The following is a 24363-nucleotide window of genomic DNA, read 5'->3' as shown; positions in this document are numbered from 1 at the left end:
CTATTCTGAGGCAGAGGGAAATTTTTCCTACTGTGCATCTCTAAATTTCCAGAACAATGGCACAAAATACATTCCACTTTTCTGTTCATCAATTAAGTTAGCTTCTTCTCTGAAACCGCTATCAAGGAATTCAGCAAACATTTAGTAAGTAGGCACCTTCTCTGCTCCAGCCCTGGGAGAGTTGCTGAAAATAGAGAGATGAAAAGCCTGGTCCCTAACAGGGTGCAGTTCCCTGGTATATGCAGCTCACTGGCATAATGTCAGGACACGGCCCTGCATGGCTCGCTGGTCTCACCACACTCTCTCATGGGTTTGTCATTCAGATGCATTTGTATGTTTTGCCCCAGATAAAGACCTAAAAAGTGCAAGTGAAATCCCACTGTTCTATTAAAATAGAAAACATGTTTGATGTTGCCTATATTTATGCCTTCTCCAGATATTTGATAATTAAAGGGTTATTATTTGCTATTATAACAATATGATATAATACATGATTATTGTGGAAATCTTGGAAAATACAGAAAACTTGAAAAAAGGGAATAAAAATCTGCATGAGTTGCCCCATTTAGAGGCAACTACTGGCAACATTCTGGCCTATTTCCTTCAGGTTTGTATTCTTACTAACTGAGACTTTGCCAGGCACTGTGCTAGTGACACTGCAGTGAATGACTGCATCCTCCTTTCAAGCTTAGAGACCTTGTATTAAGTGTGATGACTTCATGTACCTGGAAGTACAAAAAGTAAGCAGGAGGGACTTGACCTTAGGGCACTTCGAAGGACTCTGGGTTTAGGAAAGTGTTTCCAGAGGGAGAGACATTTAAGTTGAGACCTAAAGAATCAAGAGAAATTGTCCAGGAGATGGGAAGGGTGACAATGGGGGGAAGGTGTGAGTGAAACATGGCTTTGGGGTGACTGGAGGGCAGAGGGCAGGGTCCTCCAGGAGGAGGAGTGATAAGAGATGGTGCTGCAGAGGTAAGCCAGGCCCCAGGCAGGGAGCTTATCAACCCAGTTATTAATATTCTGTAGCAACAACTTTGGGTCCTGAGTCTTTCTGGTTTTATTTCATTTTAGATTCTGCACGTCATACCATAGCATAAGCTTGTGTCATATTAATATAAATGATTTTAATGGATATATAATATTCCCCCAATGCACGAGGCATCATTGACTTAACTGTGCCCCTTTTGTTGAAGATAAATCTACCAAAATTTAAAACAAAAAAAAGAGCCTTTTTTTTTCCTTCTTGCTTCACATTCCACTCCGCTTGTAGTTCTCCACGGTCTCCAGGTAATGGTAAAACTGGAATACTCTAAGCAAGATAGATACATTCATGCTCTTTTACCCCAAATCAGAATTTGGACCATCAACCAGATGCCACTGCCTCAGGACTCCTGGCAGCAGCTGTTAAATTGCCTTCCAGCAGTAGAATCAACACAGCGTTCATTTCTTCCTCTAAGCAGCCCACTCCTGCATCCAAAGAAAGATCAATGCACAGAACCAGTTTCTAGGTAGTACCAAGTCCCCTCTTCCTTCCTCTACTGGTCTCCCCCTACTCCCCCTACTCTAAAAAAAAACTAGGATCAGAATCAGTTGACAAAATACAGCCTTTTATTAAATAAAACACTTTGGAAGAAAGAATCATTGCAGACGAAAATCGTGTATGATGAAACACTCTTTGATCCCTCTCAACCCAGGAGAGTTACGAGCGCTCATTCATACCTTCCTTCATTCATGTATTCAACAAGTACTTACTTGGTGTTAGGCCACCCTCTGAGCGCTCATTCATACCTTCCTTCATTCATGTATTCAACAAGTACTTACTTGGTGTTAGGCCACCCTCTGAGTATACAGTAAGGGCCAAAACCAACCTGGCCGCTGCCTTGCAGACCCTACAGCTGAGAAAAGAGTCTGACATTCCACAAATAAACATATCGGCAAGCATTTTATGACCTGTGGTAGTAGGTGGTGCTATGAAGGTAAATAGATGTGAAGGGAAAAGCATAGCAAATCTAAGGAATTGGAAGGAGGCTGTGGGTGTGCACAATGAGAGAGTGGGAGAATGTTGTCAAATGAGCAAAGGAAGTTTTCTCATTTTTTTTCCTCTTTCTCCTTAACATAGCCATAGAATGTCTTGTGGGAGATGGAGTATTTCTGCCCATTTGGAAATCAAAAAGTTCATCTTCAGATTGGGTGGGCTTGGCAGTGGGGCAGGGGAACACTTCATGTCACCTTCGATTCCTTCAGCCTCCTATTTCCTTTGGTCTTTGAGGCCCTGAGGGTCAGTAATCTGGTCTCGGGAAAATTAAAATACTAAAAGCACACATGAATGAAGAAGTTCTGTTTATGTAGGTGCCATTTATGTACAGCTCATTGATTTCCCTTCTGTTGGTTGTTCTATCTTGTGAAGATAGAATGTTATTGTTAGCACAGTTGTTAATATTAATGTTATATTTGTATTAGTTTGTTCTCATGCTGCTATAAGGACAGGCCTGAGACAAACCCAGGTAATTTATAAAGAAAAGAGGTTTAATTGACTCACAGTTCTGCATGGCTAGAGAGGCCTCAGGAGACTTTCAGTCATGGCAGAATGCATCTCTTCATAGGGCAGCAGGAGAGGGAAGAAGGCACCTCTTCACAGGACAGCAAGAGAGAGAATGAGAGCCGAGTGAAGGGGGAAGCCCCTTATAAAACCATTGGATCTCATGAGAACTCGGTTACTATCATGAGAACAGCATCAGGGAAACTGCCCCCTTGATTCAATGACCTCCTACGGGGTCCCTCCCATGACATGTGGGGATTATGGGATTATAATTCAAGATGAGATTTGGATGGGGACACAAAGCTAAATCATATCAATATCCAACGCCCGCAGATTCTTAGAGAAATAAGATTACCTTTAGACTATATTATTGATGTACTCTGCCTAACCAAATCAGTTGGAACTCTTGGTTACAAGTGACAGAAAACCCAACTCAAGTTGGATTAAGCAAAGAAGGAATTTGCTTATGTGACTGGGCTAGGGCTAAGTGTCAGGCGCAACTTAATGTGGGGGTGAAATGATATTATTAGTACTCAGCACAGCTCTGTTCTTCCCATGTGTTGACTTTGTTCTCGGGGTCAGAAGGCAGCTGCTGGAGCTCAGCTTTAAATCCCGTAGTGAAAAGGGAGCTGAAGACAACCAGTGCCCACCCCGGGAGCTGGGAGGTGAGGGGTGGAGGGAAATCCAGCCAGTGCATATGGCTGAGGGCGATGGAGGCATGGGCCCTGCAGAAAATGTAAGGTATTGAACTTTTCTTTTTTAGAAGAAGGGTAAATCCGTCTAAGAGTCCTGCCCCCTAAAAAAAAAACTATACCTCAAACCTAACTTTTGATAGGACCCGTTTATGTTACTTGATAGAATAGAAACTCAGAGAATGGGGCTTTGTTACTTTCTCAGGAAGCTGAGTTACAAGTTGAAAGCGGGCATCCTCCTTTGATTTTGTACCATTTATTTTCAACCTAACAGAATTTCCTTGAAATATTCCGATATTTGCTGGGTCCCTTACCCAGCTACCAGTACCAATCCAGACTTACCCTATTTTTATGTATCTTCTATCATTTCTTTTAGACTGGGAGGAAGGGCCATGTCGCCCTAAAAACTGAATCTACCATGTTTTTCGCTTATTCAACTTTGAAACACAGCTTGTCTTCCTGTTTGCAGTTGTGAGGGAGGGAGAAATGTAACATTTTTTTGCAAAATGTTTCAAATACTGGAGACTCAGTAACATCCCATTTCTGGCAATACCTAGGGGAAAGGAGGAAGCAGTAATGAGCAAAACTCTCCTGGGGAAAAGAGCACAAGAGATGAAGTGTGAGTGGTTACTCCTCGGTGATGCAGGGTCCAAGCAAGTCAGGGCTTCTGAGGGAGGCTGCTGCCAAGGGCTCTGACTTGCCTGCCCCGTGGGCCAAGGCTTGCCTTAGCCACAATAGTTTACTATGCCCAGACAAAAAAGGAAATTCATGAACAGAGAGCATGTCAAGTGTATGGCCACTGCCAAGAATAAGAGCCAGAATCTCCCGGTCGGGCTTCTCCTTGGCCTTTCCACTTTCACGAGGGTGGAGCTGGGCCAGGTGAACCAACCCGAGCACCTCTGTGTACAAGCCTGTGGCTTGCTTGGGAAAGTGAGTGCTTGCAAGGGCTGCTTATGGCTCCTCAGTCTAAATGAGGATGCCCATTGTCACAGAGCTGTGTGTATGCTGTGAGTCTGCCCATCCAGGTGTGCAGGCAGAAGATACGTATGCCTTCCTTGGAGGGTGTGGAGGCTGGACATGGCTTTCTCCAGATCGTTTTACCTTATTTTTTCCTGTGATGCCCATCCAGCCAGTCTGCATAGCATCTGCCCTTTCAGGTCAAGAGGCTTGCTGGGGAAGATACTAAGGGCCCACATAACGAGGATGGAGCCACACAGTGTAACCCAGAGCTTAAGGACAGTCAGCACCCCTGGGCTTAGACTAGATAGAACCCATTTACGTGATATGACGGAAGATAAACTCATAGAATAGAAGGTCTTTGCTACTTTCTCAGGAAGTTGAGCATCTTCCTTTCCTTTCGTGCCAAATTCAACTTAATTTATGAATTTGGCTGAGCCTGACCCCTTACCATACCTTGCCCACTTTCAGGCAGACCATGCACCAACACGGGGAGGCAGGCACTGGAATACAGAAATGTTTGTTGAGGCCGTTTGATGTGCAGGAACATCCAAAGGATAAGCTTGGGGCCCTGATTCCTTTACTAACTAGGTGGGTGGCATTGGGTGACTTTCTTCCCCTCTATGGGCCACATTCTCTTTAAGAGTAAAATAGGTAATAGTCAACATGATTTTCATGGCCTTGTATAATTCTCGCGCTAAGATAGGACAGTGCATAAAAACTCACAGTTACCTAAATCACCATTCTAAGAGGAAACAGGAAAATGTGGCACCATTGCAAGTTCTCTTTCTCCCCCTATGACCATTGCACAACACTAGAAGTGAGGTCTGCCTCCCATGATAGAGTGAGCACCTCCCTGATGGGGCTGGGCATGGCATGGGGCTGCACATCAGCACGGAGGCCTGGGCTCCCTTTGTACTGGCAAAACACCCAAGGTTCACTTGGATTCAGGGACCATCCCTAACCTGTCACTATGTGGGAGGTACCACATGGAAGACACAGAGATATAGAAAATACAGTCTCCACCCTCAGGATTTCTAGCTAATCTGAGCTTCTTCTAGTTACTCAATGCTTCTCCTTTTTCTTGTTTACTTCTAAACTTTGCACATGCTGTGGCCTCAGCCTGAAATGCTCTCTTTGTTGCCCTGTTACTAGGACTGCTGTGTACAGCTGTGGAAATGTCATGCTGCATAATTCTAGGCCTATTTACATATACATAAATATATGATGCCCTCAGAAATGTGTAGTGTACAACTTATACAACTGCACAGCATGGCTCCAACTGCCACCTCCACCCCATTTCCCCTATCTGGGTGTAGCTCATACTCATCTCAGTTTTCAGCTTAGTCATTACATTTCCTTTCCTTCTGACCATCTTCCTTTCTTCCTTCTCTCCCTCTTTCTTCCTGTCTCTCAGGTTTATTGACCACCTACTTTGTGCCAGGACCTGTGCTAGGAGCTGGGTATACATCTGTAACAAAAGAGACTCCCTGCTCTTATGAAACATTTATATTGTTCTTCCTCCAGAAAGCCTTCCCCGACTGCACCATAATTGTATCAGGTGCCTGTTGACCGACCAATGAACAGCTCTCACCTGGGGACCTTGTGCCCTAGAATATAGGGCCTCTGGTGTGAAGGAAATCTGAGGGTAGGAGGGGCTGGGGTAGACTGAGCTGGAGCTCCATTCCTTCCAGTTTTCTGTCCTCAGGAGTGCCCTGGGGCATTTATGAAGCTCATTAGTAAAACAGCAATTAATGTGGGACCCAGAGCATGGCTTCTTCCTGCCAGGGAGGCCACAAAGTTCCAGAACGTCCCAGGGAGGAATGGGGCACAACCCAGGCCTGCCTCCTGGGGCTGCAAAACAATCCCTGATGAGTCCTCTCCAGGGGAGGGTGCGGTCACCTGCAAGGAGGCAGCTAAGCTGAAGGTGTTCTCCAGGAGGCTTAAAATTGCCGGGCTCCTTCCACAAATGCCTTCCCAACACTGTTTAGGGTGGTGAATGCCAGGAAACTAATGAATCTGAGCTTAGTGAATTAATTGTTGATTAAATAATGTGAATAGTGTGCTTCCTGTTCATCAGTCTCTACAGAAATTAATTAGCCCCACTTCACAGCAAACAGGATTGAATTTTAAACTTAATTTACAAATTTGGTAAAACTATCTTTGGGAAGTCTTGCCTAGAGGACTTTCCATGGCTGCTTCATGTCCCAATAGGCCTTGCCTTTCATAGAAGACATGATTGCTTTAAGAGGGTCCCAACCAGAGAAAGGGACGATGGAGGAGGAAAGAGGGGAAGGTAGGACTGAACACAGGCTTTGATTGTGAGGCTCCAGCCAGACCCACGCTTCCTCCTGCCTTCCTGCCTCAACTCTCCCCGGTGAACCCCTCACCAGATGAAGGTCTGTTAGCTGAGCTGGGGGATGATGACTCAGAGCAATGGGGCTTTCAGGCAACGCCTGAATTTGGTTTTAATTATGCTGTGCTGTGTGCATGAACTAAAATTGCAGGATGATGTGAAAGAAAAATACATCTAATAAGAAGTGTATTTTTTGGACTTTTTTTTAGTTCAATGTGATTTTATTTAAAAATGTGTACAGCTGAAGGAGGGATCTGATCTTTTTGTTAAATGAAACCAATTTTCACAGTATATATTTGGCCATTTTAGCTTTGTAGTGAATAATAACAGAAAAGGAAGTTTCTGTTCAAGATCCTCACTCCAGCACTCAGCCAGGTGCCTGGCAAGATGACACATTTCCTGGTCTGAGGCTCACAGCCAATCCTCTCACCCAAGTGGAACACCAATTCTCCTCCAGGCATACACACACACACATGCGCACGCGTGCGTGTACACACACACACACATCTTATTTTCACTACTCTACACAGGGCCCTGAGAATCCTTAATTTTAAAGTTGGGCGAAACATGAAAGGATTCCTTAACTCATTGTCTGCAACAAATCCAACTACCTTTTTACTCTTAACAGTTGCAAGTATAAAATACTTGAAATTTACAAGATGCTCCATTTAATGGAACAACTCAAATGCTATTAGGTCAAGTAACATGCTTTTAATATTTTTAAATGTTACTTAAAACTTATTGAGACAAGATAGCAGCACATTCTTGGTATTATAAACTCCTACTGATGACTGCTACTTGATGGCCAAAAACATTTAAAACAGAGAAGAAACCATACTGGATACAACAATGTCTGCAGGGAATGTCATGTTTTACATTTTGTTAACTGAAATTAAACCTGACAAAAAACCAAACATCTACAAACCAACACCTATGTCATTTTAAATGATGAGGTAGATTGTTTCCTATGCAGTAAAGTGAAGATAACAAAAAAAAATTTCATACAACTTCCAAATCCTCTTTTAAAAAAAGTTTGGGTTATAGTCATTTTCACAAACAAGACATTCATAAACTATAAGGTGGAGAGGTCATACTCAGGCAGGTTCTGTACTCGATGTGTTACTTGGAGATTCAATAATCAGTCTTGGGTCAATTAGCTCTCTCCAAAATACAGTGATCTTGCTCTCCTGTGTCACAGTGTACTCCACTACCTCGTTTCCATTTTCATTGTGATAAACCAAATCAAATTTCCCAGGTTCTCTCAAGGCAGGTAAGGATGAAAGAATTTCTATATCTACTTGCTGGGTCTCTGGATTGTGACTTAATATTCTTCCTTCCTTGTAATCAGAGACATCAGGAGGGTAACTGGATGTTAGTTCCAAAAGCTTAAATGCAATCTTTTCTCCAACTTGAGGGGCAGCTGCTAACAGTGGTAACAGACTATAGTCCTTCTTGTGTGTCTCTACCAGATTCTGGATAATAGTAGATGAATTTGTTATCACGTCATTTAATTGCTGTCACCTCTGGTTGTCAGTGTTTCTATTTTCAACACAAGAAACAGGATGCCCTCATCCTCAACCTCTCCCCAGCATGCCCCGTCCCTTAGCTATCTTCCAAAAAAAAGGTTCTCTCCTCTACCCCATCCTCTTCCTAAACTAGTGGGGAGAGACACACTGGGAGAAGGACCAGGAGCCTGTCTGCCACCATTTGAGCCAGAACGCCTCCATCCAGGAGCACCTGCAGTCTGTGATGACAGCCCTGGGACTGGACAACCTCTTCCTGCAAAAAGGCCTATTGTCTTTAAGAAATCCACAGCACACTCCGGGGTGCTCGATGACATCAAGCATTGGTCATCTGACTCTGAACTAGAGTCTGAACTAGAAGGTGTTGTTCCAGAGGTCTTGCCCTTGCTGGGGGTATGGCTAAAGCCAGGTTTTTTTTTTTTTTTTTTTTTTTTTTTGAGATGGAGTCTCGCTTTGTCGCCCAGGTTGGAGTGCAGTGGCGCGATCTCGGCTCACTGCAACCTCCGCCTCCTGGGCTCACGCCATTTTCCTGCCTCAGCCTCCTGAGCAGCTGGGACTACAGGCACCTACCACCACGCCCAGCTAATTTTTTTTTTTTTGTATTTTTAGTAGAGACGGGGTTTCATCGTGTTCACCAGGATGGTCTCGATTTCCTGACCTCGTGATCCGCCCGCCTTGGCCTCCCAAAGTGCTGGGATTACAGGCGTGCCCGGCCTAAAGCCAGGTTTTATACCAGTTTGTCTGCAGTTGTATTTTTGGTAGAGGGTCCTTCCTTTGATAACTCAGTTGGTAATTTCTCTGAGGAATTTCTGGCCTCCAAAGTGACTTTGCTGGGACCATCACTATAAATTCATCACAAGACTCAGACTTCGAGGGGGAACTGGGACTCTCGTTTGGGCAAATGCTTACAATACCTTTCCTTTTGGCTTTAACAAGGCTGTTTCTAGCAGAACTTTTTGGAGAACTACATCTCTGATTGGCCCAGTCTTTTACTGCCTATATTTTAGGAGACTTGGGATTCTTGGCCTTTTTTTTATATTCACATTTCTCCTTTTTCTTTGGGGATTTTCTTTTGGTCTCTTCGTTATCATCACCCACGGTGCCACAGGTTGTTTTCTTTTTTCTTTCTTTCTTTCTTTCTTTCTTTCTTTTTTTTTTTTTGCTGACAGTCTGATCTGTGACAGCTTCTGGTTCCAGATCCAAGAACTTCTCATTATTGTTATAGTTTTCTTGCCTCTTCCAATGCTCCTTTGAATATTTGTAATCTGGTTCAGTTTCTTCATCCTCCTCTAACTGAAATGCCCCTTCTTTGCTTTTCTAAGAGATAAATTACTGTCCCATTACTGATGACTACAGGATTCTCAGCGGCTTCTCTCTCTTCTAATTTAAAGCTGAGGTAGTCGTTGTCTCTCACCAGGCGCGCGCTCTTCGGTGGCGGGCAGGAGGCCCCCCACTAGGTAGAGGCTTAGGAGGGCCCCAGAACTGAAGCCGAAGCGCTGGTGGATGAGACTAATGAGATCTGTGATGACTCGGCATCTGTTCAAGTCGACCAGAAGCCAGAAGGCCGTACAGTGCGGGGTAACTGTCGGTGGATAATCAGATTGAAACCATAGCCTAACGATCTCGGAAGCTGCCATCTTGCTTGGTGCTCAGCCGAAGTCGAGAGATATTTTGGACTATTTTTAAATTGAGTTTGGGGGCCAGGGGGCATTTTCTTGAGTCTGGAGAGACTAATGTGAGGAATCGGTTCCTGTGGGGCATGAATTAGAGTCTTGATCCTATATGCCCCTGAGTGGAACCCAGAACAGCTGCTGGCTCTCGCGAGTGAGCAATCAGCCCTTGTCACCATGCAGATCAGGCTCTCTGATTGGAGCTAGTATGTTCAGAAATCCCAATCAGACATCCCTGCTGGGCAGTCAAAAATCCTGTGTAGGCCGGGTGCGGTGGCTCATGCCTGCAATCCCAGCACTTTGGGAGGCCGAGGTGGGTGGATCGCCTGAGGTCAGGGGTTCGAGACCAGCCTGGCCAACGTGGTGAAGCCCCATCTCTACTGAAAAAACAAAAATTAGCCGGGCGTGGTGGCAGGTGCCCGTAATTCCAGCTACTCAGGGGGCCGAGGCAGGAGAATTGCTTGAACCCAGGAGGCGGAAGTTACAGTGAGCTGAGATCGTGCCATCGCACTCCAGCTTGGGGAACAAGAGTGAGACTTCGTCTCAAAAAAAAAAAAATCCTCTGTAGACTACCACTAAGCAGTGACCCCAGCCTCTCCAGTCTTGGCTTATGTGACAGAGTGTGTGAATGTCTATCTGTGTGGTGTACATGCTTTTTTTTTTTTTTTAAGATGGGATCTCACTTTGTCCCCCAGGCTGGAATGCAGTGGCATAATTACAGCTCATTACAGCCTCAATCTCCAACCTGTCAGGCTGAGGCAATCCTCTCACCTCAGCCTCCTGAAAAACTGGGGCCACAGGGACGTGCCACCATGCCCTGCTAATTTTCAAATATTTTTGTAGAGATAAGGTCTCGCTACGTTGCCCAAGCTGGTCTTGAACTCCTGAGCCCAAGCAATTCTCCCACCTTGGCCTCCTGACATGCTGAGGTTACAGGCATAAGTCACTCCATCCAGCTGGCACATGCTTTTTTATGTTCCAAAAACACTCGTTTTATCATGGAAAGCCTGTGAACCACTGAGTGAAGATAGGAGGGAAAGGTATAATGGAATGTGTTATAATCTAACCAGAAAGTTCTCACCAGCCTCAAGAGTCAGGAAAGGACTAGAGCCCCTGTGTTCCTACTACTTAGAATCATTTCCAAAACTTAGAATTATTCAGTAATTCAACCATTTATTAAACCTTGAGGATACAGCAGGGAAGGTGCCCGTGAAGCTTAGAGTTATTATGAACACAGACCTAAGCTTTCAGTTCTGGTTTCCTATTCTATTAAAACTTAGGCACACATACCCCTGGTTCTAAAAAATTTTTAAAGGTAACACCCCCACAAAACCAATAAATACTAGATTATGGGATAGATACTGGAAAGAGAACAGGCTGTAGGGATAGGCTGGCTCTTCCCCTTACTAGCTATGTGACCTTGGACAATTTATTTAACCTGTTCTTGGCAAAATGTTCTTTTTTTTTTTTTTAATTTGTGATGTTATTACCAGCTCACTCAGGCTGTGTCTGCCCTTTGTTTACCTTTGTTCTCAAACTGCCAGATATATCATTCCATGGTTCTTTCAGGTAGCTTCTTGGGAGAAAGTAGATTGCATAAACAAAGGTGTGTATAGCGACAACTCAAGTTGGAATGGATAGGAAAGCATTTGATGTGCTAAGGGAACCAAAGCATGGTCTTCCTTCAGCCCAACTTCCCAGCTAAATTGACAAGGCACTGTTCTGTAACAAATGTCCTTTACTTTCTTTCCCCACCCTCACCCCCATTCCCATGCCTTTACCCACTCAGGGTCTGTGGCCTGAAGCTCCATTCCCTGCCTTCTCAGATGAAAAGGCTGTCAGGCCCAGCTCACATGCTACCTCACCTCCATGAGGGCTTCCTCTATGGTATTCTCTAGAGGTAATTTCGTTCTCCTTTCTGGCACTACATCACTCTTGAAATGCAGCCATTTGCATACTATCTCACCTACAAATTGCAAAGTCCGCAGGAGAAAGACTGTGCATTCTTAATCTTCTTTGTCCTCTATTGTCTTAACACTGAAGAAGGACTCTGTCTTGTTTGTTCTGTCTACATCACCCTGGGAATATTTGAGAACAAATTACTGTTTACAGAATATGATGAAATTTAATGACAGAGGTCTTAATGTTAAGTCTGATTGTGCTGAATATGTAAACATTGTTCTTGACTGAAAGCAAACAAGCAGAGCGATTCTCTTTAGTGCCCTATCGCTCAGAAATGTGACTTGTTAATGTTTCTCTGTCTTTTCTCCCTCCTTCCTTATTCTTTCTGCTATTTACATATTACCCCAGCATGGAAAATGGAGACCAGGAGTTGACAGTAAGAGCCCAGAGACCAGGGTTCAAATCTCAGCTCTGCCCCTTACTAGCTGAGTGATCCTGCACAAGCCATTGAATTTGCCTGGGCTTCAGTTTTTGAACTGTAAATAAGGCCATCTGGTTGCCTATCTCCAGAATGGCTGTGAAAGTTCAGTGAGATGGTGTACAAATGAGTACTTCAAAATGGTGCAGTTTTTACCATGTAAACATCATTGAGCTGTACAGTTAAAATGTGGATGTATATTTTAGTGAAAGCTTTTTTTTTTTTTTTTTTTGAGACGGAGTCTCACTCTGTCACCCAGGCTGGTGTGATCTCGGCTCACTGTAAGCACCACTTCCTGGGTTCATGCCATTCTCCTGCCTCAGCCTCCCGAGTAGCTGGGACTACAGGCACCCGCCACCACGCCAGGCTAAATGTTGTATTTTTTTTTTTTTTTAGTAGAAATGGGGTTTCACTGTGTTAGCCAGGATGACCTCGATCTCCTGACCTCATGATCCACCCACCTCGGCCTCCCAAAGTGCTGGGATTATAGGTGTGAGCCACACGCCCAGCCAGTGAAAGGTTCTTTATAGCATTTTGTTCAGACAATTTCAATTGCGTGGCTATTAAACTGATTGCTGAAGAAAATGGTGAAAGAATGATTTGAAGCTAGCTTTAAGTCATTAATACAGTGTTGAATAGATACTGAGTTTATATGGGAACTAGCCAGTTCACTGTACTGAGACAACTCCACATTTTGTTCATTATTACTTCCTAAATCTCAGTGTTTTAATTTTACCCTATTCAAATACAATAGAACTACCTTTTGGTAATCCGGGAACTTGTATTTGAAGTCAAATTTAGGAGCTCTTTGTGGAAAAATACATGATAGAGTAAAGGATGATTTATTAGGTTACTCATAAATTTTGTCTTTAAAATACTGTCTGGGATAGACAAGCCATTATAATTGTTTGGTTTTGTTTGTTTACTGCTCTAGACTCAGTGCTTTGCACAGTGCCTGAAAAACTGTCCTCATTTACTTGAGAACTAAGGGGTACCCAGGACCCAGGACTTTCAGTGTTAAAGCCGGGAAAGTCCCGGGCAAACTAAGATGGTTGGCACGTGGAAGATGCCGATATATTTGTGAAAGGAAAGGAGGGAGGAAGCAAGGAAGGCAATGCATTGGTAAATAAATTTTGGTACTATAGAATCCTCCTTTCCTTGAAATTTTCTAGAACTGTATGTCATGTGTGCCTATTTTAAATGTTTTAGTATTCATGTTCAAAAGCCACTATACTGCACTTTAAACACCATTATCTGGTAAAACGCCCTTCAATGAAGTGGTTACTGTTTGGCAAATATTCCATGGCTAGGACCACAGGCAGATGTAAAGATGTGGAAGCTACACACTTTAGACCCAATTGTCCCAATTCTTTTCTCCTGACTTAAGGATTTAATTACTTTTAAAAAAAGATTTATAAACCAAAGTGAAGATACCCATGGATACTGTATTGTATCCAAGGACAATTAAATTCTAAATGCAGAGTTTGGGGTTTGATGTTGTTAAAGGCATGTAGGGCTGGAAAAGACCTCAGAAACCCCTCCAACCCCTTCTGTTACCAAAGGGTAAAGTGAGTCCAGGGTGGGCCAGTGCTGGCCCAGGTCCCCTTGGCAAGTTGGTGGAAAGGCTGGACTAGAATGATCCTCTGCTTTTCTCTGTAGGGTGCATGCCACATCTTTCTTTGATTTTCCTGCATTTGTCCTCCTTGCCTTCAGCCTATGAGCACTTTGGATCAAATTACAAAATCACTTGTCAGATTTGAGGATTTCCTGTGCTTCAAGGGCATGCACACCTATTTCTATTTCAAAACTAGTTGTTCCTACCTGACCCAGCCTCCTAAAAACTTTCCAAAAAATTGGGTACTGTACAGGTCTAATGAGGGTGCCTGAGAATAAGCAATATAAAAGCATTTTATCCATTAATCTCCAAGTGGGTTTCTACTCCTCATTTGAGGGTAAACATTGATGAATGGGGTCCAACAAATGGGCTTCCCTCTGAATGTGTGACTCTGATATGACTGTGAAGAGGAACAAGTGAAAGTGGAGTGAATATACAGAATAGAGGTGAGAACAAAGCACAATAGCAGAAAGAGTAATACAGCAAAACGAAGTCTCAAGACAAAAAGATGATAAGCTCAAAATTACAAGACGACTAATGAAGTACTAGACACCACTGTTATGGACTGAAAGTGTGTGTCCCCCTAAAATGTATTATGTTGAAGCCCTAAGCAGCAGTGTGTATTTGGAGATGGGGCTTTGGGGAGGTAATTAGGTTTAGATGAGGTCATGAGGGTGGGACCCCAAAGATGGAATTAGTGTCCTCAGAAGATAATGAAGAGAGGCCAGACCACCCTCTTTCTCTGCCATTTGAGAACACAGTGAGAAATGTCTGGCTGCAAGCTAAGAAAACAGCCAGACTTTGATCTTGGACTTTCTAGTTTTCAACACTGTAAGAAAATAAACTTTGTTGTTGAAGCCAATCCACCTGTGGTATTTTCTTATGGCAGTGCAAGCAGACTGATACAGCCATATACACAATTCTTCCAACACCCTGGCCTCTTAGCTCCTTGACTTCTTATTCCCTGTGACCCTGAATTCCATCCTACCTAATCACCCACTGCTATCTAAATCACCTGGACTAGGGACTCTCCACCTTCACTGCCCGTAAGATTCACCCAGAAAGTCTAAAACTCAACACCTGGACATCACCACAGCCCATTGGAATCACAGTATTTCACAGGGTAGAGCCTGTTATTTAAAAGTTCCCTGGGTGATTCTCGTGTGTGGCCACGATTGAAAACCACTGCAAACACACTCAAGCAAGTTCAAATCAATGAAATGACAACCTTATATAAAATCAGACAAAGAAGCCGGCATGGTGACTCACACCTGTAACCCCAGCAATTTGGGAAGCTGAGGGAAGAGGATCACTTGAGCCCAGGAGTTCGAGACCACCCTGGGCCACATAGTCTAACCCCATCTCTACAAAAAATACGAAAATTAGCCAAATGTGGTGGTGTGCATCTGTAGCCCCAGCTGACTACACCCAGCCAAGTGAGGCTGAGGTGAGAGGATCACCTGAGCCTGGGAGGACGAGGCTGCAGTGAGCTCTGATCTGACCACTGCACTCCAGTCTGGGCAACAGAGCAAGACCCTGTCTCAAAAAATAAAAATAAATTAAAAATTGAAAATAAGCAAAGAAAATAAAGAATCAATTATAGAAGAAATGCAAATGGTTAATAAATGTATGGGGAAATGTTCATGTTTAACTTCAATAGTGATCAGGGAAATGTAACAATAAAAAATATATTTTAAAAATATTTCTTACATAATATATATATTATAAATATATTTAATATATTGTGCCATTTTAATAATGCAAAAGCCTAGTAAATGTAGAAAGTTCAATAATTGTGGTATGTCCACATAATGAAAAATTATTCAGCTACTGATAGAAGGGAGTATAATTGTATGTATTGACATGGAAAGAAATATATCTATACACAAGTGTATGATATGAGGAATAAAACAAATCACAGAACAATGTCTGGTATAATCTTTCTTTTCATATTTTTTTAGAGATGGGGGTCTCACTATATTGCCCAGGCTAAACTTGAACTCTTAGGCTCAAGCAATCCTCCTGCCTCAGCCTCCTGAATAGCTGGGACTACCGGGACATACTATCAAGCCCAGCTAATCTCATTCTTGTTTTAAAAAATGCTCTCATTACATGCAGAGAGACACATAGACTTATAAAAGCATAGAAGACTGTCTTAAAAATCCTTTAACAGTAATTACCTTTAGAGAGTTGGAAAGGAAAGTGGGGACTTTCACCTTTTGCATTGTATTTTGTGACTGTTTTTACAGTAAACAAGCATATGCTATTTTTGTAGTGTAAATAGTCTGCTGTGAGCTCAAAGGGAGGCTTTACAAAGAAAAGCTTTCTGTGCCAGAAGGTTGGGGCCATTTCAGGGCCATCTTTTTACCATCATTTACACTTAAAAAAATCTTTCAGGAAATCTCACAGATAAGAAAATTTTGGGAAAGGTGTTGTTTCCTCCAGATTCCTTTTTAGAATTCTCCTCATTTGGAAAAGACTGCTGAACAGGTGATTTGTTCCTGGTACAGGAATTCCCAACCTGGATATTTTGCCATTGATGTTTCTGCTATGGGGACGTGAGGAGAGTCCTCCATTGCTAAAGATTGAGGAGGAAAGTAAGACTGTAAATGTGTCATAAACTGGGAAGAAATGTAGGAATGCCACAGAGCTGGAGACTGATGTTCAAAGCATAAGGTCTCTGTCAGAAAAAATAAGGAGGCTGGGCATGGTGGCTCACGCCTGTAATCCCAGCACTTTGGGAGGCCCAGGCAGTTAGATCAGGTCCACACTGAGCTCCTTGAAGTCCATGGCGGAACGGGCAGCCATCACCTCTGGCATTGAGGACCCTGTGCCAACGCTGCACCTGACTTAGCGAGGTGAGGAACACAGGATGGTGGAGAAGCAGTGGGCCAAAGAGGAGGGGCTGGCCCCTGACCCATCCTCACCACTGAGGGGCCAGACCCCCACCTCTACCCACAGACATCATCCTGAGCAGCAGCACATCAGCACCTCCGGCCTCAGCTCACCACCCCTGCAGCTGTCAGAGGTGAACATACCTCTGTCGTTGGGTGTCTGTCCGCTGGGCCCTGTGCCCCTCACCAAGGAGCAGCTCTACCAGTAGGCCATGGAAGAGGCTGCCTGGCACCACATGCCCCACCCCTCTGACTCTGAGCGTATCTGGTGAGGGCCATAGGGAAGGGGGGTGGGCTGGGGCTTGAGTCTTAGCAAGGAGGCAGTGGCTAAACCTGTGAGGCTGTGGGTAGAGTGCCAGGCCCCTGACTTGGGCTCTCCAATGAAGGTAAGCACCGCCCTGGGTCTTTCTGTACCACTTCCCCCGTGGGGATGCGGTTCTGAGCACCCTTTTGATCAGGGCAGGACTAGTAGGCAGCTGGCACTGACTTTCCTGTTGCTCCCACAGGCAGTACCTCCCCTGGAACCCCTGTCCCACGCCCACTACCACCACCAGATGCCACCCCCACACTCGGACACTGTGGAGTTCTACCAGCGCCTATCGACCGACACTCTTCTTCATCTTCTACTATCTGGAGGTACAGCAGGGCCCCTGGGGCAGCCTCGGGCCCCCCGGCTTCGCCGCCACCGCCACCGTCCCCCCTCCGGCTGGAGGGGTGAGGTGGGTGCCCCACTGCGACCACTGGGACCGTACCCGCTCCCTATTCCCAGTCCTGGCCCGCCCCCCCCACCCCCCCACCAATTCAACCTGTCCCTGTTCCCGCTTCCAGCCCAAAGGTGTTAGAACTGCTCGGGTTAAGAGCGAGGCCGGTCCACTGTGGCTCACCCCAGCCCTGCTTCCAATAGCTTACTGGCTAACCCATGGGGCACCCCTACAGCCCTGCTCCAGCAGCCCCTCAGTCTAGGCCGACCCCACTCCACTCTTCGGCACATTCTCAGGCCTCCCTGGAGGCCACTGGGGAACTGTCCAACCTCTTCCCAACCCCAGTGAGTCATGAGTGACCTCTACCCTCATCCCCACTTGGGAAGTTTTCTAAATTGCCTCCCCTCTCAGCTCTCATCACACATCAGTTTTTCTTCCTTCTCAAAGCTTCTCTGAAAGCAATTTTCACCTCCTGTCTCATTTTCCTTCTCCTGACCAGCACTGGAATGTTCTGTGCCCCCAAAGCCATCTCCAAGAGGATTGTCCAGCCCAACTGTGGTCTGTGGCGGGGGCCAGCGTTCAGCCCTGATGTCCTGCCCTGTCCCCCTGGCTCCCCACCCAGTTTGGGGGCCCCCTGATCCCCCACTCCACTGTTCCTCCCCCAGGGCACTAAGGCACAGTACCTGGCAGCCAAGGCCCTAAAGAAGCAGTCATGGCGATTTCACACCAAGTACATGATGTGGTTCCAGAGGCAGGAGGAGCCCAAGACCATCATTGAACAGTTTGAGCAGGTGAGGGCCCCGCCCCCTCTCTTCCCGCTGCTAGGGTTAGGATAGAGTCCTCAGGCTCCAGGAAGCCCCTGCTGGCCTCTGCGCCCTCGCCTCCACCTTTCAGCCGGGGCAGTCCCTCAGCCTGACCATGTTCTCCTCCCTCGGGCTGTCTGCTCAGCCTGGAACACTGCCCTCTCATCCTCCACTTGGCCAGCTCCTAGGCCTCCTGTGGGTCTTAGCCCAAATGTCCCTTCCTCAAAGACACCTTCCTGGTGCCACCCAGCCTGGTGCCTCCCCCTTGCAGTGCTGGGCACACTCGCTTGGGTGTGGGATTTTCCCGGTATGTTTCCCTGTACCAGGCTGTGGGCTCTGCTGCCCAGGGACCTCGATGGCCCCCATTTCACCTCCAGGTCCCAGCACCCAGCAGGGCAGGGGCTCAGTGGGGAAGCTCTTTTTTTTTAATGGGCTTCTCAAGTTTTAATACTGGGAAATTCCTGCTTCTTTCAAACACTCTGGAGCCAGCCTACCTGGGTTTGAGCCCAGTCTAGCTGGATGACTCTGGGCAAGTCACTCGAACCTCTGTGTCTCAATTTCCTTATCTGTAAAAATGGGGGGAAGAAGACCTACCTAATGCAGTTGTTATGAAGATTAAATGAGTTAATAACATGTAAGTACTTAATGGTAACTGCTACATAGTCAGTGTCATGGATTTTTTTTTTTTCCAAATTACTTTCAGTTGGTGTGTTCTACAGTGACATTTTTATCCCACCAAATACTTCCCTGAAGCCGAGCCCCTTCATGGGGATGAAGTATTACAAGGTCCTTGTCCTCAGAGAACTCAGTGTCCTCTCCTAGTTCTCCCAGGTTGCCATCTTGGAAGCATTTAAGACATTGATTCAGAACCTAGCTCCCCTCCCACTGTGTCCTCAGACATTGACTACAGACCTCCTGTCCTTTCCTGGTTTGGCCCAAAACCGTCCTCCAAGTTAGTACATTTCAGGCCATCCAGTCATTCAGAAATTCCCACACCACTGCCATCACCAATAAAATGTCCCTGCAGAGTGCTTGGATTTAGACTCTGAGCCTGTTCCATTCTCTAGAACAAGGGTGTCAGTACCCGCTGCCTGGAGGTCTTTGTGAAGATTAAATGCTAGGCTGTGCATCCTGTACTCACACGTGAGAGGTGCTCAAAAGCCGCAGCCCTCGAGAAAACGAAGGCTGTGCACTCACACCTGGGGCTGGGGCTGGGGCCCCGCTCTGGCAGCTGGCTTCGGTGGAACCTCTGCGGCCCCCTCCATTTCCTCCTCGCTGAAGTGGCATGATAACATTTCCTACCCAAGAAGAACCTTGTGAGGGTGGAATGAGAGTGTGCGTGCAGGGCAGTTGGCCCGGTGCCTGACACACCGACAGCCCTGAGAACTGTCCCCTTTGTCTGTCGGTCCGGCCCAGATCCCAGACCACCTCCTGGTCCACTCACTGACCGCCTTCTCCCCCGGCCAGGGCACCTACATCTACTTTGACTACGAGAAGTGGGGCCAGCGGAAGAAGGAAGGCTTCACCTTTGAGTACCGCTACCTGGAGGACCGGGACCTCCAGTGACACCGGCCCTCCCCTACCCACCCCCTTCCCCGCATGCTGATCCCCCTGCCCAGGTGAGGGCCCTGCCCTGGAAGACTGGAGGGAGGCCCCAGGCCACGGGGCATCCCCCTCTCCCAGGAAGCAGGGAAGGGGCCGGGAGGTTTTCCTCTCAGCCCCACCCTGGGGGCCCGGGGGCGAGGGCTGCCCCCTCCTCCCCTCCCCAGTGAGGGACATTTTTTGGTAAACCTATTTTCATTTTGGAAAATATTTATGAATAAATAGTTTTATATGACGGCTGGCAGCAGCGGCCTCTCCTGTACCCCCCTCAGGAGTCAATGAGCAAAGTGAGGGTCCTGCTGGCGGGGGCGCCGGGCCAGCTGGGGGTTGAATTGGGAGTTGTACCGCCGCTTCCGGTCATCTGTCTCTTCTTCCGGCTGACCCTCCTGTAGTGCCCGGCCTTGGACCCGGGCCAGCAGGGCCTCTGCCCGAGCCCTCTCAGCTGCTTCCCTCCGAAGACGTTCAGCTCGAAGCTGGTCCAGGGATGGAGGCCTGCAGGGAGAGGAGTGAGGTCAGAAAGCCGGTAGCTCCTAGGAGGCCATTCCCCCAACCTCTCCCATAGAGGGAGCTGCCGCCTGGAAGCCCTGCTGCATCCAGTATGCCCCAGCCTCAGCTCTCAGGCCTTCTGGAAGAAGCCACTTGGTCCTGGGACACCATGGGCACGTCTCTGGCCTTCCCTTCTGTGGACTTTGGTCCTCCCCAGTCTTTAAACTCTGATGCTCCTCCAGGTCAAGAAAGCACAATGAGCAGCCCCCTGGCCCTCTATGGGCCTCAGTTTCCCTTTCTAGAGAAAAGAGTACAGGCAGTGTACCCCCTCTAGACCAGGGGTACAGCATCCTGGAGACAAGCCTGCTTTTACTGTCTTAACCCAGCAGCTCTCAAACTGTTTGGTCTCAGGACCCCTTTATACGCTTTAAAGCTGAGGACCCTAAGAGCTTTTGTGTAAATGGATTCTCTCTCTTAATATACTGCAAATCAGAAGTGAAAACTAAGAAAGTTTGGACACAAGCATCTGTGCCATTAGCCATCAGAACGAGGGTGTCTTCTCATCACACAGCCTCTGGAAACCTGCACTATGTGCCTGAGAATGAGAGTGAAAAAGGCCAACAGTGTTAGGAAAATAGGCTTGATTACCACAGCACCCCGGGAAAGGGTGGCAGGACCCCTAGAGCTTCCTGGACCACATGTTGAGAACCACTTCACCCAGCCAGCCCTTCACCGAGTCCCTGGTTGTCCTGACCAGAGACCCTGCAGTGCCCATACTGGGCTGCTGCCAAGCCCTGAAAGTCTGGGCCCTGGTCTACCAAGGAGGGGTCTTCCTTCTTACTCCTTGGGTCGTTGCTTCTCAGACCCCTCCTTCTTTTCCTTTCTGCTGCAACTGCCTTCACCGCTGTGCCGTCTCTTCTTCCCCAGATGCTTCTGCATCTCCCGCAGAGGGTCCAGACGGCTCTTGATCTTCTCATCTGGGGCTGGGCCAGGCGGGGGGCCCCCTCGCTCTGGGGGTAGCTGGTACCAAGGGGGTTGAGTCTGTGCCTCCGCTGCACTCTGGCCCAGGTATGTCAGGATGCCCAGAGCTTTCTCTTGCCTCTCCTGAGGGGGCCAGGAAATACAAGAGATGGGATATAATCTTTCAAGGTGTCAGGTGTATCTCCCTGACATAGGAATCTAAGCAAACAGGTACCTAAGGCTTGTCATGAACCAGTTGTACCAGGTGCTGGGGATGGAAGACACCAACAGAGGCCAAGTTCCCCCTGGGAGGATAGTGGCAGGTACAGTAACAGCAGGGGAAGGAGGGGACAAGTGGAGCCACTTGAGTGTTCAGAGGCAGGCATCTTTGCAGAGAGACTCGAAGAGAAGCCTGAAGGGATCAAGCAAAGCAGAGGAGCCATGGGTGGGGTCAGCAAGTCCAGAGACAGCAGTTGAGTGACGAGCTGATGTACCTGTTTTTTTTGAGATGCCGTCTCGCTCTGTTGCCCAGGCTCGAGTGCAGTGGCACCATCTCGGCTCACTGCAACCTCTGCCTCCCAGGTTCAAGCAATCCTCCTGCCTCAGCCCCCTTAGTAGCTGGGATTACAGGCACGCACCACCATGCCCGTCTCTACTAAAAATTTTTGTATTTTTAGTAGAGACGGGGTTTTGCCATGTTTGGCCAGGCTGGTCTTGAACTCCTGACCTCAGGTGATCCATCCACCTTGGCCTCCCAATGATCTGGGATTACAGGTGTGAGCCACCGTGCACGACCACTGATGTACTTTTTACACTTGATCTTAGCCAAAAAGCAAGAGGCGACTGATTCGGTTTTTTTTTTTTTTTTTTTTTTGTTTTTTTTTGAGATGGGGTCTCGCTCTGTCACCCGGGCCGGAGTGCAGTGGCGCAATCGCAATCTCAGCTCACTGCAACTTCCACCTCCCAGGTCAAGCGATTCTCCTGCTTCAGCCTCCAAGTAGTTGGGATTACAGGCGTGCACCACCACACTTGGCTTATTTTATTGTATTTTTAGAGATATCATGTTGACCAGGCTGGTCTTGAACTCCTGACCTCAGGTGATCCACCCGCCTCAGCCTCCCAAAGTGCTGGGATTATAGGCATGAGCCACAGCTGGCTGATTTACATTTTAAAAAGCCCATCAGGTTTCAGACCCTTCCAGTTTGGAGAACTGAGCAGTTTGTCTAGCAGCTTGGGACCTCTAGCATCTACCTCCAAGCCCTGTGGGCGCCCAGATGGCAACAGCCAACACTTCTTAAGTGTCATGCTTTGGTATGGTTCTAAATTCTGTGTGTGCGCTCTCGTTTGACCTTGATCACAAGCAGTGGCTAAAGTGCCCTCTGCCGCCAACTCGATTCAGGGCTCCTCTAATGAAGTGCGTGAGGCCAGCTTACTTTCTCCTGTCGCTTTTCTTCCTCGTACTCTTTATTGCCTCTGATCACTCCTTTCCCTTCCTCCAGCAGCTCCCGAAACAGGTCCACAGGGCCAGAACTTGGGGCTTCCGCCTCTGCTGCTTCAAGCTCAGGCAGTGAGTTCTGATGTCTGGCTTTCTTTCGTAGGAAATCTGTACGGGCCTGGGGAGAAAGTTATAGGCAGGGCATTCAGAACCTAGAGGTAATTCAAGAACTGTGAGTCTGGTGCCCACCACAGAAAATGGCAGTCCAGGGTGCTGGGGTTATAAGAAAGGGAGCACTGGGCGCCTAAAAGAGGCACCTGTCCTAGCTGGGGTTGAGGGTAGGCAGATGAGGCAATGCCTGGGTTTTGTAAACTGCCTTTCAAATCGTAAACCACGGGTCATCAAGGATGGCTGGGAGGAGGTCCCTGGCCTAAACCAAAGGGGTTCCTAACCTCAAGTGAGACAATTAAAGCAGCCATAATGGTAGACCAAACTGCATTAGGCCACACGATCTGAATTCTAGCCATGGCTCCAAGTCACTACCCCAAGTCGACTGCTAAAGCCCTGTCCCCCGCCTTCAGGACGCGAATTTCACACAGCGCTCAGCAGCCTACTGAGATTCTAAAACCCCAGACTGCCTCCCACCCACTGTGGAGGATCAGACTAGCTAAGGAACTGAAAGTTGGGTGTACACCAAACAGATTTAAGGAGCCATACAGAAAGCCCATGTTTGTGTGTATGTGTCTAGGGGGCGGTGCAGGAAAGGGCTCGCCGGATGGCGTGGAGCCTGGCCGTCCCCCTCTCCTTAAATGTGCCTTCCCCTCACTGAAGCCATCTCACTTCGTGCAACGGAGATGACAGTGCCCCTCTAAGAACGAACGGTGCCTATTGGGGATTCCGCAAGTCAGGCGCTCTGCATGTAGTTAGCATACAATAGGTGCTCAATAAATAGGCTGTGCAGGCAAACTAAAAAGTGATCCGATTTTCCTTGAACTGTCCAAGCGCTCATGTATTCGTTAAATGGTTTTAAGCTTCTCTCTTGTGCTAGACACTGTTCCAGCCATGTGAAATACATCGGTGGGGGGAAACTAAGACGAAGGCGAGATCAAGGGAGGTTTCGTGGAAGTGGGCACAAGGTTTGCAGAGCAACGTCCTCGAAAACGGGATCGGCGCCCGGTCCCGAATTTCACACGGGGCACACTGAGCCTGCGCAACGCCGCCGCTTCCGGCCCCCAACCGCGGCGCGTGCGCGCTGGGCTCCGGAGGTCCGCCCGGCCGGCCTCTGAACTTACCTCTTGCTGAGCCAGCAGCACCCTCCGCTCACGCTCCTTCTCCTCCTCCCGGGCCTGGGCCTCGTCACGCCGCACGCGGGCGACATTGTCCTTGTTCCGGACGTGCCAGCTCTTCTTGGGCAAGATATTCATGGCGTCGTAGCTGTCCAGGGACTGGCACGCCTGCCTCTTTGCACTTCCGATTGGCGAGAGGATGCCCCCCTTCCTCTTGTCCCTACTTCGACCACAGATTGGTTCCGAATTAGTTGGTACGGCCCCCTGGCCTGTAACGACAGGTGATTGGCTGAGATGTCCTTTTCACAGCGAATGTTAGGCGTTTGGCTCGTGGTATCCCCTAGCAACCGCCTTTTAGCACAGATCTGAACCAATCATAAGTTGGCCCGCCCCTGATGCTACCAGATGCGGCCATCGATTGGTCGACATGACCGTCAAGTCTCCTTGCGGAAGAGCGCTCCGCA

General features: G+C 47.3%; 2 protein-coding genes and 1 pseudogene across 2 annotated transcripts; 1 reads left to right on the top strand and 2 right to left on the bottom strand.

The window, feature by feature from the left end:
* Nucleotides 1-7587: 7587 nt before the first annotated feature.
* Nucleotides 7588-9704, bottom strand: LOC117090652 (annotated as a pseudogene).
* A 6900-nt stretch (nt 9705-16604) lies between these two features.
* Nucleotides 16605-19967, top strand: LOC117090668 (CCR4-NOT transcription complex subunit 3-like). Its single transcript, XM_033223144.1, has 4 exons — nt 16605-16831; nt 17133-17262; nt 17993-18118; nt 19598-19967. Exons 1-4 carry the CDS (start codon nt 16605-16607, stop codon nt 19694-19696), a joined length of 582 nt encoding a protein of 193 aa, XP_033079035.1. The 3' UTR covers nt 19697-19967.
* On the bottom strand, nt 18807-24317 carry LOC117090660 (leukocyte receptor cluster member 1). Its single transcript, XM_033223129.1, has 4 exons — nt 23906-24317; nt 22612-22791; nt 21060-21322; nt 18807-20224 (listed from the first exon to the last, which is right to left on the bottom strand). Exons 1-4 carry the CDS (start codon nt 24035-24037, stop codon nt 20008-20010), a joined length of 792 nt encoding a protein of 263 aa, XP_033079020.1. The 5' UTR covers nt 24038-24317; the 3' UTR covers nt 18807-20007.
* Nucleotides 24318-24363: the final 46 nt, after the last annotated feature.

Source organism: Trachypithecus francoisi, unplaced genomic scaffold, assembly GCF_009764315.1.
Source record: "Trachypithecus francoisi isolate TF-2019V2 unplaced genomic scaffold, Tfra_2.0 Contig01068, whole genome shotgun sequence".
NCBI classification, from domain to species: Eukaryota; Metazoa; Chordata; class Mammalia; order Primates; family Cercopithecidae; genus Trachypithecus; species Trachypithecus francoisi.
This window is presented reverse-complemented; position numbering and strand designations above follow the sequence as displayed.